Source organism: Zosterops lateralis (genome assembly GCF_965231275.1).
Source record: "Zosterops lateralis genome assembly, chromosome: 21".
NCBI lineage: Eukaryota > Metazoa > Chordata > Aves > Passeriformes > Zosteropidae > Zosterops > Zosterops lateralis.
Window position 1 is genome coordinate 9,574,150 of NC_139781.1, and position 19,838 is coordinate 9,593,987.

The following is a 19,838-nucleotide window of genomic DNA, read 5'->3' on the forward strand; positions in this document are numbered from 1 at the left end:
AGCCATTGTGACAGCAGGGCCACCACATCCTGCCCGTGGAGCGTTTATGGAGCCTCCCTGGAGTACCCACTGAAGCAGAACACCTTGTTCAGGAGGGAGCAGGTCCCCAGTACAGCAGCAAAGGACCCATGGAGGAGCAGGCCCCCAGTCCCCAGAGCCCCAAGGAGAGGCACCAGCTGAGAGAGGGAGGGAGAGGCCAACAGGACGGCCCAAGGCGTGCCAGCACCCTGCCCAGGCCGCTGCCTCCATCCCACTCCTCCTCTTCCTCCTCCTCCCGCCCACAGCTGCAGGACACTCAGGGCACCCAGGACCAGTCCCTGCACTGGCTGACACTGCCCCGCAGCACCCAGGGCCGGTCCCTGCACCGACTGCCATCACCCCACAGAACCCAGGGCCGGTCTGTGCCCCGACTGCCATCCTCCTGCAGCAGCCAGGGCAGCCGGGGCCGGTCCCTGCAGCGACTGCCATCCCCCTGCAGCAGCCAGGGCAGCCAGGGCTGGTCCCTGCAGCGACTGCCATCACCCCGCAGCAGACAGGGCAGCCAGGGCCGGTCCCTGCACCGGCTGATCTCGTCCCGCAGCAGCCAAGGCTGGTCTGTGCCCCGACTGACATCACCCCACAGAACCCAGGGCCGGTCCCTGTCCCGGCTGACCTCATCCCGCAGCAGCCAGGGCAGCCAAGGGAGGTCCCTGTCCCGGCTGGCATCATCCATCAGCAGCCAGGGCAGCCAGGGCCGGTCCCTGTCCTGGCTGACATCGTCCTGCAGCAGCCAGGGCAGCCAGAGCCATTCCCGATCCCGGCTGGCATCATCCATCAGCAGCCAGGGCAGCCAGGGCCGGTCCCTGTCCTGGCTGACACCGTCCCGCAGCACCCTGAGCTCAGGGGGCACCGAGAGCTGTCTCAGCCCCGATGAGGAACGAGCCCTGGAGGGGTGCAGGTCCCACCCTGGGGGCCCCTCACAGCCCACGGCCATCCTGGCCAGCAGAGCCACAGCCCGTGGCCAGCACCGGGCCGTGAGAAGCCGCCGGGCCCACAGCAGCTCAGTGGAGCTGGAATTAGTGAGAGCCAAGCACGGAGGGCTGGATGAGACTTTCCATGGCCAGCACCGGGCCATGAGAAGCCGCAGAGCCCACAGTGGCCCCGTGGAGCTGGAACAGGTGAGGGCCAAGGCTTCCCCAGCAGCTCCTGCACTCCTGTCCCAGTGGCTGCTGCTGGGGGAAGCCCAGTGGCCTCTACAAAGCCCCATCTCTCTTTCCAGGCCCCCAGGAGGAAACCATCTCCTCACCCACAGAGAAAGGCCTCTCACCGTGTCAAGCAGGAAACCCAGACTGAGACCTGGGCACAAGATTCAGCTATTCAATATGCTGAGCAGGAGACACAGACAGATACTGTGGCAGAAGAGGAGGAAAATTCAGCTGCTCCTCTCATGGTCGATCGAGAGACAGAGACTGAGACTCCAAGACAAGAGGAGAATTCAGCTTCTCCTCAAATCGCTGACAAGGGGACACAGACCAAGGCCTGCAGCTCTGTCCCCTCCACAGGCACTGATACCCTGGCCCACCGTCAGTCTCCCTCCCTGTTCTGCAGGGCATTCTGGCACTCCTGCAGGGCTGGAGAGCCCCTTGCTGCCCCTGCCCTGCGGGACCCCAGGGCAAACCACTGCCCCAGGCAGCCCCGTCCCGAGCGTGGGACACCAGAGAAGTGGGGCTGGACAGCACTGCCTCCCTACTCCTGGCCATGGCTCATTGAGATGAATAAGTTTTAATAAAATATTTCATTGCTCTAATCATGCCCAGCTGTGCCTGCTCCATCAGGATAAAGTCAGCTGCAGGTAAGGCCCGTGCTGAGCTCCTACAGCCAAGCAGAGCCTCTGCCAGGCTTTAGGGGCTCTGACTCCTGTGGTTCAGAGCCCTGGGCTGGTGCTGGTGGCCAGCCCTCAGCTGAACCCTGTCAGCTCCCTCCCACCACCTGCTTCCAGGTGAATGTTTCAGATCATAAGTTTGGTGAGTTTTCCCTAAGGCTCACAAGGAACCCCCCAGTGTGGGAGTAGGAGCATCTCCCTCCTCTCTTTTTAACACCTGCCCTGACTGCTCCTGTATCACTTTGGGAAGTTCCTCTGGGTGTTGTGTGGGCAAAGCTTCCCTCCCAGTCCTGGCCTCAGGGCATTCCTGCTGCCCTTCCTAAGGAACCAAATAACAAAACCACATCCCTCCCCTGAGCCCCCTCTGCCCCCACAGGGGTGAGCAAAGCCAGGCAGAGAACAGCTGCCCCACAGACGGCCCGGGGGTGCTGGGGCCAGGCAGGGCCACCCCAACATCAGCGTTTGGGATGGCTGGGCCTGTCTGCAGAGCTCCCAGCACCCAGAGGGGTCAGGCAGGCAGCTGGAGGAGCACTGGAGTCTCCGTGTTTTTCCAGCTGTGCAGACACACAGGCCCTGCAGCTCCCACGTCCCCTCTCCCCTCCCCGGGCCACAGACACGCACAGAGATCTGCCTGGACACAGAAAAAAGGGCAGGAGCCAGGGAGCCTGATGCAGGTTTTTTCTGTACATCAGTGTTTTTGACACCACAGCCTGTTGCTGCATATAATAAAACAGAAATCAGAAAGAGCAACCAGAATACACACCCAAAGGCAAAAAAACCCTTGGCTTAAATAAGGTGCTGCCGGGCCCCCGGGGAAGGCTGGCAGCAGGGCTCCAAGGGGGGAAACGCCTGCCCTGGCTGGGGGAGAAACACAACACAAAAAAAAAAAAAAAAAAAAAAAAAAAAAAAAAAAAAAAAAAAAAGTCACCCGAGGCTCCCGCTCCCGAGCGGGGAGAGCCACAAATCCCCCGATTATCCCGAGCTCAGTCCTGTTAGCACCTGTACAATAAAACTGTACCGGCCCCGAGGCGGAGCAGAGAGACAGCGGCTCCAGGACCCGGCGGGGAGCGGGGACGGGGCGGGAGCGGCTCCTGCCCTGGGGACACGGGACACGGCCCGGGGACACGGCCCGGGGACACGGCCCGGGGACACGGCCCGGGGACACGGCCACAGGCTGCCCGAGCGGGGGAGGGACACGGGCTGTGCCGGCCTGGGCAGCCCAGGGGACACGGAGGGAGCAGCAGCACGGATGGGATGGGATGGATGGGATGGATGGGATGGAGGGATGGATGGAGGGATGGAGGAGCACAGGACAGGATGGAGCCGCTCCCGGCCGGGGATGAGCGCTGGCAGCAGGACAGGAGCCCGCCCCAGGCCGGGGGAAGGGGCTGCCCCTGGGGGTCGCCAGGAGGGATGAGAATCCCCGGCCCGGCTGGAGAAGGGGCGGGGGAACGGCCTCATCCCACAGCCCGGAGCTCGCCACCATCACAGTGATACAGACTCAGCAAAGAAAACATTACAAATTAAATACTAATTAAATAAATACTATGGAAGACGTCGGGAGAGGGGGAGGGCGGAGGGAGGGGCGCAGTTCTCTGGGGTTCCGGGCCCCATCAGCCCCGGCCGGGGGGTCCCATCGCCCACCGGGAGCCGCGGGGGGTCCTCGGGGAGTCCCTGGAGGCCGAGCCCTCCCTCCCCAGCCGGCGGAGAGACCCTGAGGAGAGGAGGAGCGGCTGCTCAAAGCCCCGGGCTCCCTGCTGCTTCCCCTTGGTCCTTATTATTGCCTGGCGACGCCGGGGGCGGCCCGGCCCCGTCAGCTGCTCCACGCCTGGAACTCCAGGGCCGAGCCCAGCAGCCGCAGCAGCTCGGGCTCGTAGTGCAGCAGCTCCACAGTGTCCGCCGTGCCCGGGGCCGCCTCGGGGCCGGCCGCCACCTCCTCCTGCGCCAGCACCTGGCTCAGGGACACCTGGCGCTGGAACTCGGCCCGGGGCAGCGCCGCCACCTCCAGCTGCGGGAAGCGCGCCTGGAATATGCGGGAGGACAACTTGAGCCGCTTCAGCACGTCCGAGAACAGGAACCAGTTGCAGGGGCTGCGGGGATGGGAAGAGCACGGTGGGTTAGAGGGGTGGAGGGGCTGCAGGCTCCGTGCCCTGGCCCTCCCCTCCCCTCCCCTGGCCCTCCCCTCCCCTCCCCTCCCCTCCTGGCCCTGGCCCTGTTCCCCGTGTGCTCTTTCCCCCCAGGAGCCCAAGGGCTGCGGTTTGGTCACAGCTTTGTAAAGCCCTGACAGCCGGGCAGGGGCGGGCAGGCACCAAAGCCCCGCCCTCAACAAGGTCCTGGCAGTTTCCCTGCCGGGAATGAGCCACACGGGCAGGAAATGGAGCTGCTGGTGTGGGTTATTGCTGCAGGGCACGCTGCGTGTGTCCCCCTGCATGGACAAACACAGAGATTTGCTGCACGGAAGAGCAGTGCTTTGGTGGCTGCCTCTTCCAAGTCACCCCTGTGCCCCAGCAACAGGCACAGAGTCCTGGGGAGTGCAGGTGGCAGTGCTGGGGCTGGTTTGGCCCTGATGGGAGGGAGGGAAGCAATCCCTGAGCCATCAGTGTGAGCTGAGGCAGGATCACAGACAGGGAGGAGAGAGGGGAGCTCCCTGACAGGCACAGCACACAGGGACACTCAGGGCAGCAGGATGTGCCTGGCCATGGAGAGTAGGGGAGCCCTGATGAGCCTTCCCTGCTCTCTGAGAACATTCCAGGCTGTGCCAAGCCAGGCTCTGCTTCTCCAGCTTCCCCAGTGCCACAGCCACAACTTCCCCCTGCTCCCAGAGCAGCTGTGGCTGCCCCTGGATCCCTGGAAGTGTCCGAGGCCAGTTTGGATGAGGCCTGGAGCCCCCTGGTCTAATGGAAGGTGTCCCTGCCCATGGGATGAGCTCTAAGACTCTTCCCCACCCAAACCATTCTGGGATTCTGTGATGATTCTGTGATGAAGAAAACCACCCGAGATACCCCAAGGTGCTGCAGCCCCCCGTGGCCCTGCCCTGTGCCCCAGGGAAAGGCACTCACCCCCGGGACACGGACACTTGGAGGTTGTAGCTGGGAAGCAGCGGCTTGTCTGAGAACTCAAACATGAAGTTATCTGCTTCTTGCTCCTCTTCCTCCTGGTCTGAGCTCCCTGGAGGGTTGAGCAGCAGGTCACAGCCGATGGTGTCCTTCCCCTCTGCAAGAGGACAGAGGTTGGCACTGTTCAGTCACACCTGGCACTCCCCTGCCACTGCCACCACCCCACAGGCACCTCCCCACAGTGTTCCCACAGCCAGGTGAGAACTGCTCCCCTCGTCCCAGAGAACATGGGGCAGGCACTCTCTGCATAGAGGGATTCCTCCCTGGCCAGGTGAGGGGAGGAGAACATCCCCAGGAAGCTCAGGTAGGGCAGGGCACAGCCTGCACCGTGAGCCACCCCACTGGTGGAGCCCAGGCTCTCTCCAAAGTGACCTTGGCCCCTCTCCCATTCCAGCACAGACCTGGAAGAGCCTGGAACAGCGAGGTGGGAGGTGGATGTGGAGAGGCTTTGCCTGCACAGGCCCCACCAAGGAAAGCACAGGGAGCACACCCTGCTTCTCCAGAGCTTCTCCCCCAGATCCCACCCCAGAACCTCCAGCAGGTGAGCCAGGGCAGCCAGCACATCCCCAGTGAGGACAGCAAGGCTGTGCCACCAGAGACTGATCCAACCAAGCAACAAGAACGAGGGGAAATTAAAGGTGGATATACAGAAATTCTTCCCTGTGAGGGTGGGGAGGCCCTGGCACAGGGCTCAGAGCAGCTGTGGCTGCCCCGTCCTTGGAAGTGTCCAAGGCCAGGCTGGACAGGGCTTGGAACAACCTGGGATGTCCATGCTCATGGCAGAAGAGTGGAATAAAGGTCTTAAAGGTCCCTTCCAACTCAACCAGTGCCTGACTCTATGACTTAGAGAATTTGCCTGGGTGTTCCAGGAGATGTCTGAGCTCCAGCAGGATCTGTGTCCGGATGGGATGGAGAATGCCAGACTGGATCCAAAACCATTTTAAACCAGGTGATTTTCCCGTTTACCCATCTGAAGAGCTCCTGTTAAAGAGAAGCTTGCTGCCTCGATTTTATTATGAAGAGGTTTGAATATTCTTAAGTTTGCAGTGGTGTTGTCCCACAGAGATAATACAGGATAACTCAAAAAACTTCCAGGTAAGAGAGTGTAGATTCTATAGAAAGCAGGGAGACCCAATGAGCCTATGAACAAATAAGCCAATCATGCAAAAGTTCAACCCTGCACACAAGAGAAAAGGCTGAAAAAAAGAAAATCTGGTGTGAAGCACAAGGAAGCTTCACACACCCAGCACGAGTGGGATTCCAACTGAGGAACAACAGCATATGACAGAAGACACTGGCTCAGGCAAGGTCTTGGGGAAAAAACAGTTATTTCCTAGTGCTGCCAAGGGAAAAATATTCTCCAAGAAACAGGGTGCTGAAATAGTCCAAACTTGCTGTAGAACAGGACAAAAATAAGTGACATGATTATTGATCCAATGTTGCTGCTGGCGAAGCTCAGATGCCACCACTGAAAAGCCTCAGATTTCCTGAGGAGCTCAGAAAAAATATAATTAAATGCATTTAATGTGGCAAAAATAGGGCTCACTGTCTGTCCTGAAAGCTCAGTCCTGTCCACCTGCCCGTGCAGAGGCCAGCACAAGGACAGGAACATTCTGTACCACCGAGGGAGACAATCAGGCACAACAATGCCTGTCCCAGGTGGACACAAACCCTGGACTGGGGCTTTGTGTCTGCAGCTCCAGCAGCACCAAGTGCAGGACGCTGATGACTTTTCCACATCTCAGAGATCCCACACCCTGGCTTCCTTCATTACCCTTCTGCCCCCAGAGAGTTGCAGCCCTCAAGGAAAATGTGGAGAAGCATTCCTGCCTCAAAGGACAGGAACAGCTCAAGCAGGGCCCGGGATTTCTCCTGTATCCTGAGGGAGGTACAGCGCTGATAGAAAGGGAGATTTCAAAGGACTGATCCACTGGAGGAGGCGAGTTGTTTGCTGCCTGTGATGACTGAGAGCAGCTCAGTTATTCCAGAGCAGAATCAGGTACTTCCCTGCCCTGGGCTGTCCCTGTTCCAGGTGACCCGAGGCAACTGCTGAGGTACCTGAGCCAGAAAGGGACATTTCAGGACACGCAGTAAACAGGCTGTAAAAAGCCCCTGTCCCAGGCTTTGGGCATCCTGCTTTTCCTGCAGCTCTGGCAGTGTCCAGCAGCAGTGCCTGGCACAGCACAGGTGACACAGGGCTGGCACTGTGGCTGCTGCTGTAAACTGATCCCATGGGGATGGGGAGGAGGGTCCCTTCCTGTGCCTGCTGGAAACACACCTGGCAGGGGAAGGGATCATTTCCCAGCTGCATCAGCTCCTGCCTTGCCAGGCAGCCTCTCAAAGGCCACACTGGGAAAGCCCCACAGATGGGGCAGCAGGGAATCAGTGATAAATCAAAAGGGGTAGTGTCTTTAAAGATATTGCAAAGAAAAGCTATTTTTCTTTCTGAAGGCTTGTGACAGCTTTGAGAGTGAGAAATTCTGACGAAAGAGGATGAGGTTTGAACTGTTCCCTTGGCAGGGCTGAGGTGCAGCAGCCTACAAACAGTGCTCTCAGGAGTGCAGAATTTCTCCTGTTCTGGAATGGAAAGACATCAGGGTCCTCCAAGGACAAGTCTTCTACCAAGAGCACCTCCCTGAATGTATCAGATTTGTTTTCGTTTCTAGAAGGATGTTGGAAGTTATGAAGGTGAGTAACTACAATCAACAAGTAGCCTCAGCCTGCCAGAGTAAATGCTCCAAGTCCTTGTGGAGTAAATGCTCCAAGTCCTTGTGGAGTAAATGCTCCAGGTCCTTACAGACAGCTGGAGCACTGAACTTGGAAAGGCTGGAGGGACTCCAGTGTGCCACAGGCCCATGCCAGACCCAGAACATCTTCCATTGCAACCACAGTTTTGAGGAAGTGACAGTAAAGGCAGAAGTCAGCCCTTCACTGGGAAAAATGCCTGGTGTTGTAAGAACAAGACCTTCCCTGGATCAACATCTCCCCTCCAAAGCAGGGACAGCTCTGAGAACTTGGAAATTCAAGACTTCTACACCTTTAAGGAATTAGTATGTCCCTCACCTTCCTTGGTGACCTGTTAGCAGGGATGAGAGCTGCTACAAGAATGACTTGGGACTGACAGCCAAAGAGTCTCAGGAATCACTGGAGTCCAGTCCCACACTCAAAGGGATGCACATATTCAGCTTCCCAAAGAAGTCCTTCCCAGAAGCAACTCCCAGCACGTATCATCACAGCAAGGTCTCAACCCAGAGTATGAGTAGAGAGGGATGTGGCCCAATCTGAGGGAAATGGTGTGTTTTACACATCCCCTCCTGCCCTGCTGCCACCGACTGGCCCACGCTGCACTCACCAAGCACAGAGCTGCTGTAGAAATCCCAGGCTGTCCCAGGGTCCCCATCACTGCGGCCCTGCAGATCTGACAGGTAATCTGGAGAGCAGAAATGGAAAGGGTTAATGGCTCAAAGCATCATCTTGGTGTGCACATCCACAGATCCAGAGGGCTCAGCTTCACCCCTGCTGCTTTTCCCACTTTTGGACATTATGCCACAGGTGCAGGAAGGGTGTCCCTGCTCAGGAGTGGGCATCACCCCAGGCCCCCAGCCAGGAAATTGGGGGAGCTGAAAAGGGAAAACAACAGACAGTGTGACGTGGCTTGGAAAGAAAGATTTGTACAGCAGTCCTGAGCTCCAAATCACCATCCCCAAAACCTGTGTGAGTAGTTGACCCTGGAGGACCTCACACAGGCAGTGGGCAATCAGAGTTTTTTCAACACTGGGTTTTTTTTGTCTTGTCTCTGTCTGGGAGCCACCTCTGGCTATCCCTTGCTTGCTGTTGTGGAGAAGCCACAACACTTGTCTTGTGTGTACACAAATGGCACTGAATGTGGTCACAGGGATCCAAAACAGCCCTTTCTGCCAGCAGCAGCATTGGGGCAGGGCTCTTTTGCCATAGAAGGCAGCATTATTTGGCAACAAAAATCTGTTCCCTTAGGTTAGGGTTAGAACCAGGGACTGTGGAACAGCATCTCCAAGCACAGCACTGTCTTTAGTTGTGTGACCACAGCACAGCCATCTCCTTGCACACTGAAAAGTGACTTGTATCTTATATAGGAAATACATACAATTCTATAAAATTTGGGTGGTAAAAATATGCTCGTGTGACAGAATAGAGCTAAAGACTGAGTAATTTTCTGCTCAGGCCCTTTTACACCCAGATTTGGCCAGTGGGGAAGGTGTGGAGCACTGTGACCCCAGGCCTGGTACCCACCACAGAGGAAGTGCTTCATCACGTCGCTGGTGGCCAACTTCACTGCTGTCTGCCCAGAGTATGTGGCCAGAGTGGGATCAGCACCATAGGAAAGGAGAAGCCACATGGTTTCCAGGTTGTCATTTGCTACTGCATCATGGATAGGCCTGCAAGGACAGACGCAGAAAGAGACTGTGAGTTTGCTAAGGAAATGCTCTGGTTTAAGATCAATTGAGTGATGAGCAGGCTGAAGAGCCCACCCTGCTCCCTGCCCCAGCTCACCTGGTGCCGTCCTGGGCGCTGCAGTTGACGTTGGCCCCGTGCTGGAGCAGGATGTGCAGGATGTCGATCCAGCCGCGCGCACACGCCTCGTGCAGGGCCGTGTACCCGGCGTTGTCGTGGTGGTTCACGTCGCTGCTCTTCTTCTGCAGGCAGTACAGCACCACGTCCTGCACGGCAAGACCACGGCTGTGACAGCTGTCCCGGCTGGGGCAGCAGGGCACGGGCAGGAGGGGAGGACTCACCTTGTAGCCCAGACGAGCCGCGCGCTGCAGGAGCGTCTCCCCCGCGTTCTTGTTCACGATCAGCCGCCGAGCTCCAGGAGGGACGTTCTGGGCTGGGGGAGGCTCAGGGGAGCTCCCTGGGCTGGTCCGGTGGGACTTACAAAGTGTCCACAAGTCCTGGGGCTTCTTCAGAGAGCACGTTTTGGGCTGGTTGCAGCAGCCTTTCCCCTGGGAAAGAAAGGGATACAGCTCTTTGGTACATGTGGCCATGACTCACGGGAGTCCCCTTCTCCCCTCGTCCTTTCATTCAAGCCATACCTTCCCCTCCTCACAGATCCCTGCCAGGTGTTTGGTTTTACATTTGCGTTTTCCTGATGGTTTCTCCAGCTCTTCTTGGACAGGAGAGCTGTTGGAGTGCTCCAGGAAGAAGCCATTCCGAAAGTCTGTGCGCCCTTGAGATTTCCTGGGGGATGGGGACAGCCTGCTCCTCAGCTGTAACTCTGTGCCTTTGCCCTTCCCAGACTCCTTCTGCTTGCGGTGCCTGCAATCTAAAGGAGAAATGTCAATGAGGAGCTCCTGTAGGTACCACACAAAGTCACCCAGACCTCTGACCAGGCAAGACAAGCTGCCCATCCCTGAGAGCTGCACAGGAATCAGAGAAGTTGTGGCAGCGCCATCCCTGGAAGTGTCCAAAGCCATATTGGACAGGGCTTGGAACACCCTGGGATAGGGGAAGGTGTCCCTGCCCATGGCAGGAGGATGGAACTGGATGAGCTTTAAGGTCTCTTCCAATCCAAACCTTTCTGGGGTTCCGTGATTCTAAATCCAGCCCAAGGGCAATGGGCGCTGCAGGGAGGAGAAGCAGAGAGAACACACAGATTCTCCCATCTAGGATGAGCCTGGCATGTGCCTGGGACACCCAAGGAGAGATGGGAGGAGGATTCATTGGGATATGTGTTAGAGAGGCAGGAGAAGCAGGAGCTGTCTGTGAACACTCAGTGCTTGCTGCCTAAACATAGCAGGCCCTGCCTTGCCCTCTCACACCTTCCCCTGAAGTTAAGGAGCACATTTAAGTATCCAGTTAGGAAACACCGGGATTCTCAAGGGAAATCCAGCCTTGTCTTTCCTGAATGGAGGAATCCTGCTCACCCAACCCTGCAGCACAAGACTTACTCCATTAAATGAGTAAAAGATCAGTTTAAAAGAGACAGAAGAAAGGAATTTGCACAGCCTGGAGAGAACGTCAGGATTCCACTGCCACTGGAGGTGACTCCAGGCCACAATTTCTGAATCCAAACTACAGCAGGTCCCCTATCTGAGGGCCGAGTGAGCAGCCTCTGAAGAAAGCTGGACAGACAGAGACTCTTAACATATGTGGTAAAGCTGCTGTGCAAACCTTCCTGAATGCCACTGCACTCAAAGCTCCTGCCAGGCTCCTGTTCTGAGCAGGAGGCATCCTGAGTTCCCAAGACACTGGGAAACTGACTGGAAACTTTGTTCCTGGTCTGACAGAGGCTCCCCAGACACTGCAGGATAGTGTAACACTGTGCTGGAGCAGATTCCAGCTGTGGGGAGCACAGCAGCCACCTCTGCTCCCCAAAGCATCTCAGCAGCACCTGAGGAGGGCCAGTCTGAGCTCCAGTGTAGCAGGAGGCAACAGGGCCATGGCCACTTCATGCCCTCCAACAGCACAGCACAGCCCAAGCATGCAGAGGGCTGGCACAGTGCTGCTCATGACAACTTTCCCCTAAAATCACCTGTGTGACTCTGAACTGAGCTACAAGCCAGCACCAGCACACACCCAGCCACCAATGCACCACTGGACAGGTGCCACAGCCTCTGTGTCACTGCACAGGGACAGGGGACCACAGACACTGCTGTCCTCAGGGATGTGCTCATCATGGGTTTAGGTTTCAGGGAGGGTCTGGCAGTGGCACAGGAGCAGTGGCAGAGCAGAGGTGGGCACAGGCAGGCACAGCACGTTCCTCCTCATGCCTACAAACCACACAGGGGGTTCACCCATCACTGCACACCCTTGTTAATCCTCTCTCTCTTGTGCTCCCTGCTGCAAGTGGCCCTCATAGAGCAGGACAAAGCCAAGAGCAGCCTAGTTGGATCAGGATGGCTCTGCATCCCCCTGAGTTAGCACAGATTGCTGAGCAGGGCTCCCAGGGGCCCTGCTTGTCCAGAAGGATTCCACTCTGCTACCTCGTCCCATTCTCGTTTTCCCACGCCCTCTGTCTTAATCCAAGGGTTGGATCAGTGTCTAATTAGCCACATAATAGCCACGATGTTTCCTGCTCTGGCATTTACTGTAAATGTTTTTGAAAGAAGAGCTGATTGATTGATTGAAGCGGCCCATGCTGTGACCACCAAGTCATTAAAAAGGAGGGAATTTAATCATTACAAAAAAATATGATGAAAACTAAATCCCCCCCAAAATTCTGCACATAACAAAACAAAAAATTCCCGTGTTGGTTCCCAGTTTGTACCAGAACCCCCTTCCCAGGTTGTACCTGCTTTGGATTTCCGCCTCCGGTGGGGATACCCCACTTGCTCCTCCTCCCTCTCAGTCAGGTACTCCCCTGTCTGGTATTTCCGACTCTTCTGTCGTCTCCTTTTCTTCCTTTTGATGTGGCCATCCTCCTCCTCCTCTTCGTTGGGCTCCCACAGCTGCCTGGGTGATTCTGCTCTCCAGGGCAGCTCCCGGCTCCTCCTGGTGTGGCAGCTGCTCCTCTCAGACACAGACCTGTCCCTGTCCCTGTCCCTGTCCCTGCGGCTGTGGCAGCGGGATGTCCTGTGGGATTTGCGCAGCTTTCGATGTTTCAAGGATGTCTCCTCCTCCTCCTCCTCTTCCTCCTCCTCCTCTTCCTCCTCCTCCTCTTCTTCCTGATCCTCCTCCAGCAATGGTAAAATCTCCTGACCACTCACATCACACTCTCCCGTCACACCAGCAGAAGAGCCAGCAATGCTTCCTGCAAGAGAGTGGGATTTCTAGCTGACAGAAAAGCCAAGAGGATCCACAGGGCGAAGCCTCAAAGTGGGACAAAATGCAGGGAAAAGGTGACATGAGAAGTGAATGCTTCCAGTCCAAGCAGGACTGTCAGCAGGAGCCTGGGCACCACCTTACCTGACTGACTGCGCGTCCGGCTGCTCAGCACCACCGGAATGAAATCACGGAAGTTGTTCTTGGGCTTCTTCTCCAAGTAACCTGCGAGGAAAATCGAGCCTTAAAAAAAACAGATCACAGACCTGGGATGTGACAGGAGCAGTGCAGTATCACCATGGCAGGGGCTGCTGTGATGGCCCAAGGGAGATGGCTTTAAATGAACGGAGGTTGGTTTAGATTGGACATAGGGAAGGACTTTTTGAAAATGAGGGTGGTAAAACACTGGCATAAGTTCCCCAGAGAGGTGGGGGATGTGCCATGCCTGGAAACATCCAAGGCTAGGCTCGACCAGGAGCAACCTGGTCTAATAAATATGCCCCTGCCCATGGCAACAGGGTGGAATAAGATGAGCTTTAAGGTTCCTCCAACCTCCTCCATTCTGGGAGTCTGATCATGCTGCAGTTCTATTTTGGATCCCAACCAACCCAGCTCCAGAGGCCATTTGGCTTCAGGAGAGCTGCAGTTTGGCCCCCCATGGGCAGCCTGACCCCGCAGAACCCACTGCCATCCCCAGAGTACCTTCCTCGTGGCTGTCTCCGCGGTGAGCCAGAGATGGGCACTCTGTCTTCGCTGGCCTCCTCCGCTTGCGCTTTACCCTGAGGCTGCTGTGATCTGTGATGGCACCCAGGCCACCTCGGCCTTCCCGCCCTTCCTGCTTGCTGAGCTCATGTGGATTGTCGTGGTGTTTTTGCCACTGTGGAGGGAGGACATGGGCTAAAGCTGGAGCTTCCCACTCACTGAGCTGGAGCAGCACAAAAGACAAAATTCCGACTCCACTGATTACGCTGGTGCCCTCCAGCTTTTTGACACTCCAGATACATTTTTTCCCTGGACAACCTGCAGCCCAGGAGGGCAGGTAGAAAGCCCTCAGATGGCCCCCCATGAGAGCTCCCTCCTCTCCCCCAGCCCCACCTGTGCCCTGACCCAGCAGTCCCAGCCCACCCTATGCACCTTCCGGCCGTGCACGCTCCGGCTTCCCGACTTGCTTGGGGACTCCTCGCTGTCCTGGCCTTGGCACTTGAGTCTCTTGTGGCTCTGCCTGGTGTCTCCATCGTGCTGCCGCTTGGCCTTGCAGCGTGTGCCACCCTCCTGCTTGATTTGCCCCGTTCCTTTGAGCTTGGCCTCAGGGAAGGCCTGGGGAGCCGTCCCAGCCCGCAGGCAGGTCACCGACGGGAAGGACACGTCACACTCCACTCGTTCCTTCTTGACCCTGCACAGATCCACCTGCTGCATGCAGGGGAGGGGCTCGGTGGCCGGTGGCTCCTGGGAGCCCTCGCAGCCCGGCTCCTTGTGCTTGCCATCCGTGGGCACCTCGGGCACCATCCTCAGGCCCTGCTGCCCAGCCGTGGGCAGCTCGTGGGACAAATACGCCGCCAACACTTGGTTTTTGGGTTTTGCGTCCAACTGCTTGAGGCTAGAGCTCCCCTGGGGAGCCTCAGTCTGTGTGTTGCCCTCCTGACTGGAGTCAGCCTCTAGCTGAGTGCACTCCTGGCTCTTTGGAGCGTTGTCCAGCTTCCCCTTCCCCCCTTTCCCATCCAAAGCGCTGGTCTGGAGAGCTGGACCTGCCTCCAGCGGTGCTGGGTTGGCCGGCTCCTCGTAGGGCTTGGGCAAGACCCGGCAGCTCTTGCTCTTAGCATCCTGTTCCTGAGGTGGGAGCCGGGGCAGCCCCTCGGGCAGGCTCTGGGGGGCTGCGCTGGGCTCGGCAGGCTGCACCCCCGGGAACGCCGGCAGCTCGCCCGCCCCGGCCGGCTTGCAGGGGCTGCTCTGGGCCAGGGGCAGCTGCCCCCCCGTGGAGATGCCGATGGAAAGCAACGGGGTCTGATGGTATGGAGACCAGCCCAGAGGCAGAAACTGAGGATTGGAAGGTTTTCCATTGATGGGGCATCGTGGGTAGACACTTCCCTGGACAGGATTCCAGGTGGTGATATCCTTGGACTGACACAAAGGAGCTCCCGGAGGAACTCTGCCATGAAGAGGCCTCCTGGCAGGATCCTGCTGTCCTTCCGTGCCAACCTGGTTGGCTTTTTTCCCACAGGGAACGCCGGCGCCGCGGGGCTCGCCCTGGTCGATGATGGAGATGGGCTCCTGCTTGGGCAGGTGGCGCAGGTCCCTGCTGAGGCTCACGCCGGAGTCTTTGCTGAGCAGCAGCGAGGCTGGCACAGGGTTGGCCACGCCAACATAAGTGCCGGGAATGGTGCTGATGAGGGTGGTGTTCTTCACCCAGGAGCCCTGCTCGCCGTTGCGCAGGAACTCGGGAAAGATGACCAAGGGCGGGGTGGTGCCCAGGCACGAGGTGACGCTGCTGCCCGTGGCCTGTGCCGCACGCTGCGACTTGGAGAGGACGGTGGTGAGCAGAGCTTTGCTGCTGGTGTGCACCGGGGTGAGGATGGGCATGGGGGGGGTCTTGCGCTGGCTGGGAGGAGGCAGCTTCTGGCGGTTGGACTTGGAGGAGAGATCAAGAGGCATCTCGCTGCACTCCGGGGATGAGACCATCTCACGCTCCAGCTGGGGAGGGGACTTCAGAGGGGACAGGGAGGTGGCGGCCCCCAGTGCCTGTGGCTCGGGAGCTGCCGGGGCTCTGGCCTGCATGGCAGTGCCCGAGGAGGGAGCAGCACTCCCACCTGCTGCTGGTGCTGCCGGCAGAGCCTGGCTGGAGGGCAGGGCCAGGCTGGTGCTGGACAGGGGAGCGCTCTCAGCTAAGGCCTGGGCACTGCTTCCCCCTGAGGGTGGGGGGCAGCTGAGCTGATTCACCTCCACAGACACCACTTTGGCATCCGAAGGCAAGGGCCTGGTGACAGAGAAGGTGTAGGGGTAGGAGCGCAGCTCTGGGGAAGCGATAATGCCCGGGAGGCAGCGCTCGTGCAGGTAGGAAGGCAGGACGGGCAGGGTGAGGGTGGAGGAGACCCCCAGGGTGGCTGGGAGCGCGGCCACGCTGAGCGGCTGCCCGCAGCTGGGCGGGGGGATGTACACCAGAGACTGGCTCGGGCTCAGCACTGCCCCGGCCTGGAAGGACAGGGGCAACTTTTGCATAGCAGGGGCCTGAGAGGGGGGAAAGCAAACCCTGTTCAGTGTGAAGGTGGCGGGAGTGGAGGCAGAGGTGTTGCAGCTGGAGACGACCACAGACAGTGTCCCTTCTGCCAGCAGGCCTGGCCCTGGTGCTGCAGTGCTCAGGAGGGCTTTCTCATTCCCAGCAGGCTCAGTCTCTGGAGCCACGGAGCAGGCTGGGGCAGCGTCAGCCTGCTTGTCGCTGGGAGGGTCTGCCGCTGTCCAGGCAGCATCAGCACCACCACTCTCCTGCTCCACAGCCCTGGGGGTCGCTGCCTCCTGCCCTCTGCCATCCCCCTGACCTGCCAGAGGGCCCAGGGTGTCATCTGTCACAGCCTTTCCCACGCACTCCAGCTCTGGGTTGGGATGGGGTGGTTGCTCCTCCAGTTTGGGTCCAATCTTTTCCTCCACTTTGCCATCAGCGTCCAGGCCCTGGGCACTGCTGCCACCACCGCTGACTGCTGTGAGCTCCACCTGCAGCAGGAAGGGAGAAGGTGTTCCTGTAGCACCCAGGGAAGCAGGAAGGGTCTGTCCACCCCAGACACAGAGGCAAAAGCAGCAAACTGCTCTGCCCAAAGGAGAACACAGCTTTGCCTCACTGCATCCCTCTCAAGAAGGAGTCCATGAATCCATTAGGGAAAATGCTCCTCCTTGGCCTATTCCATCAGGGAATGGCCTTTTTGGACCCAGCTGTGCAGGCAAAGAACTCACCTCAGAAAGGCTGCTGCTGACACAAAACTCTTGAGACCCCAAGTGCTGGGAGCTGCTCGTTTTTGACTCCTCATCAGAAATGGGGGCTCTCCTAGGTGAGGAACAAGACACAGCATTATGAAACCTCAAAATACCCTCCCCAGGTGGGACAGTGGAGCAGTGGTACACCTTCTTTTTACCCACAGTCACCTGGCCTCATCATGGGCCTTCCCCAGTGCCACAGCCTGGTGCCACAGCCCTGTTCCTGTCCCCTCCATTTCCCATTCTGTCCCCCCACCACACCTTTCCATCCTGCCCTGAGTCTCATCCTGCTTGTCTCTCATTCCCATTCCTCCTGCTCCCTCCCTGTCCTGGGACCCCCATCCCAGCCTGGCTGCCCATGGGGCTCCCCCTCTGGTGCCAAAGCTCTCGGGGCTCGGGAGGCCTCAACAGGAGCAGTGGGTGCCCACAGCCATCCTGATATGCCATTGTCCTGCTGGCCTGGACCCTTTGTCTCTGGAATGTGATTCCCCAGTGGAAATCCTGGATTCAGGACCAGGACTGTGACCCCTTGGGACACTCCTGATGATGGGATTCACCAGACAGCCCTTCCCTGCTGTTTTGCTTGGGACGAGCTATGAGTGCCAGCACAGAACAGATCAAGTTTGGATTCTGTCGATGATGCAATTCCAGCCAGATTTGTTTCCTGTGTCCTGGGCTCTGACAGCAGCCACAGACAGTGAGTGTGGGCACACCATTTGTCTTTGGACTCAGCACCCGCAGTGCTGGGGCCCTGTTAAATATCCCCAACATCAGGACCTCACTCCGGGCTGCCTCAGCCTCTGGAGGGACCCAGTTTCCTCTCCCAGCGCCAGCACCGTGCTCAGCATCCTCATCCCCAGGACTCTGCTCTGTTCCCCCACCGCCGGGACCCTGCTGGGAGCCGCTTCCGTGCCATCCCCACCGGCCCTGGGGTCAGTGACATCCCGCCCGGTGCCTGCAGAGCCTCCGGGGCTCCCGGGGCGGGGAGAGGGGCCGGGGCGGGCGGAGTCCCGGGGCCGGGGCGGAACGCCAGGGGGAGACCGAGCGCGTCCGTCCGTCCGTCCGTCCGTCCGCCCGCGGGGCCCGCCCGGGCACGGCGCTCCCGGCGCTCCCGGGGACCCGCGGCGCTCCCGGCCCCGCACATCGCCCAGTGCTGCCCGCAGAGCGCCCCTCGCTGCCCGCAGGAAGCCCCTGCCCGGCGAGAAGCCCCTGCCCGGCTCCGAGGGCGGTGCGCGGTCCCGCCCGGCCCCACCGGGCTCCTCCCGGGGCGCTGCCCGCACGGAAGGGACCGAGGAATGAGATGGGGACCGGGGATGAGAAAGCGCCCGCCCGCAGCGCCTCGCCCTGCCCAGACACGGCAAAATTTGCCGGCTATTGTAAGGTCGGAGCGGCGCCGGGAGGCTCGGCGGTATCGCCAGCACAGCCCTTATCTGCGGGGCGCAGAGCGCTCCCCGGGGCTGCGGGCGGCAGATCAGCCCTGCCCGGGCCGGCCCGGGGCTCATCCCGGCCTGCCTGCTGCCCCAGTCCCGGGGCTCATCCCGGCCCTCTGCTCCTGCCCCGGGGCTCATCCCGGCCCTCTGCTGCCCCGGGGCTCATCCCGGCCCTCTGCTCCTGCCCCGGGGCTCATCCCGGCCCCTCTGCTGCCCCGGGGCTCCTCCCGGCCCCTCTGCTGCCCCGGGGCTCATCCCGGCCCTCCTGCTGCTGCCCCGGGGCTCCTCCCGGCCCCTCTGCTGCCCCGGGGCTCCTCCCGGCCCCTCTGCTGCCCCGGGGCTCATCCCGGCCCTCTGCTCCTGCCCCGGGGCTCCTCCCGGCCCCTCTGCTGCCCCGGGGCTCATCCCGGCCCTCTGCTCCTGCCCCGGGGCTCATCCCGGCCCCTCTGCTGCCCCGGGGCTCATCCCGGCCCTCTGCTGCCCCGGGGCTCATCCCGGCCCTCTGCTCCTGCCCCGGGGCTCATCCCAGCCCCTCTGCCGCCCCGGGGCTCATCCCGGCCCCTCTGCTGCCCCGGGGCTCATCCCGGCCCCTCTGCTGCCCCGGGGACAGAGCCCCACAGAGCCCTCGGCCGGCAGGGACAGCCACACGCCGCCTCTGTGCGGATAAAACTTCCCTGGCTTGGGCAAACGCATGGAACGGTGGCAGTGGCCTTGAGGAAGCCACAGACCAGTCCGTTGTGAGAATCAGGAGCCCCGAGCCACGGGAATGAACAAGCCACAGAGCTCGGCTTGATCGATCCCACCTCCCACCACTAATCCTCCCTAATCTCCTGCTTGGTGGCAAGTCACAACCCTCCCGTCTGATCGTTTGGTTGGCACAAACCCTCCTGGGTCACCAAAAGCTTTTAGTTCGAGCTTTTTTCCCTTCTTGGGCCATTGAGAGCACGGGGCTAGTGAAGCCAACAGCACGGGCAGACAACTTGGCCTCTGCAGCATCAGAGCTGTGCAGGCAAGGTCACCATACACAGGGAACAACAGAACCTCTGCTGAGACCTCCAGCACACTCCTGGCTGGAGCAGGGGGTGTGGGGACCCCCCCAGAACGCCAACACATCCATCCAGCTCCTCCCTGTGGCTCATCTGCACTTCAGGCCATTTTAGACCCCAGTAAAAAGGGGTTGAGTCAGCAGCAGGTCCCTTCCCACAGGCTCTCCAAATCCCCGAGTAGGTTTGCCATGTCTCCTCTCCCCTCCGCCCCCCACGCACCTCACCTCACCTCTCCTCGTTGAGGCCACACATGCGAATCCGCTCTGTGCTGGTCCAGTTGTGCACCCCGCTGTAGAGAGGTGCTGTAGAGATCATGACAGCTGATCCTCACCCTCCAGGACCTGCTGGGGCTCCAGGGACCACTCTGCCTGCAAAAGGGAAAACAGAGGGTTGGGAATTCTCTTTGGGATGATCGATTCCAACTGCCCTTTTGGAAAACTCATCCCCAGCTTTGTGCCAGGCAGGTGGGGAACAAAACCCTGGGATGCCACAGGTCTAGAAGAGGGCTAGAAGAATTTAATTATCATTGCCTTTGGACAGAATCCACCATCCACTCATCCTCTCATTAAACACGTATTATTGCCCTAAAAGCCGCTGGCTACCACAGGAGTTTCACACAAGTGTCTTCACACATCCTTGGAAACATTCCCCCCACTTTTCCTCTCCCTCCAGAGGAACCTCCAGCACC

General features: G+C 59.3%; 1 protein-coding gene across 1 annotated transcript; it reads right to left on the minus strand.

Moving 5' to 3' along the window:
- Positions 1 to 3,234: 3,234 nt before the first annotated feature.
- On the minus strand, positions 3,235 to 19,507 carry BCORL1 (BCL6 corepressor like 1). The gene is made up of 13 exons (XM_083876401.1): positions 19,380 to 19,507; positions 16,654 to 16,744; positions 13,849 to 16,416; positions 13,417 to 13,591; positions 12,859 to 12,939; positions 12,245 to 12,703; positions 10,047 to 10,276; positions 9,750 to 9,956; positions 9,508 to 9,674; positions 9,247 to 9,392; positions 8,330 to 8,407; positions 4,921 to 5,074; positions 3,235 to 3,951 (listed from the first exon to the last, which is right to left on the minus strand). The coding sequence occupies exons 1-13, from the start codon at positions 19,463 to 19,465 to the stop codon at positions 3,675 to 3,677; spliced, it is 4,719 nt and encodes a 1,572-aa protein (XP_083732527.1). The 5' UTR covers positions 19,466 to 19,507; the 3' UTR covers positions 3,235 to 3,674.
- Between the last annotated feature and the right edge of the window lie 331 nt (positions 19,508 to 19,838).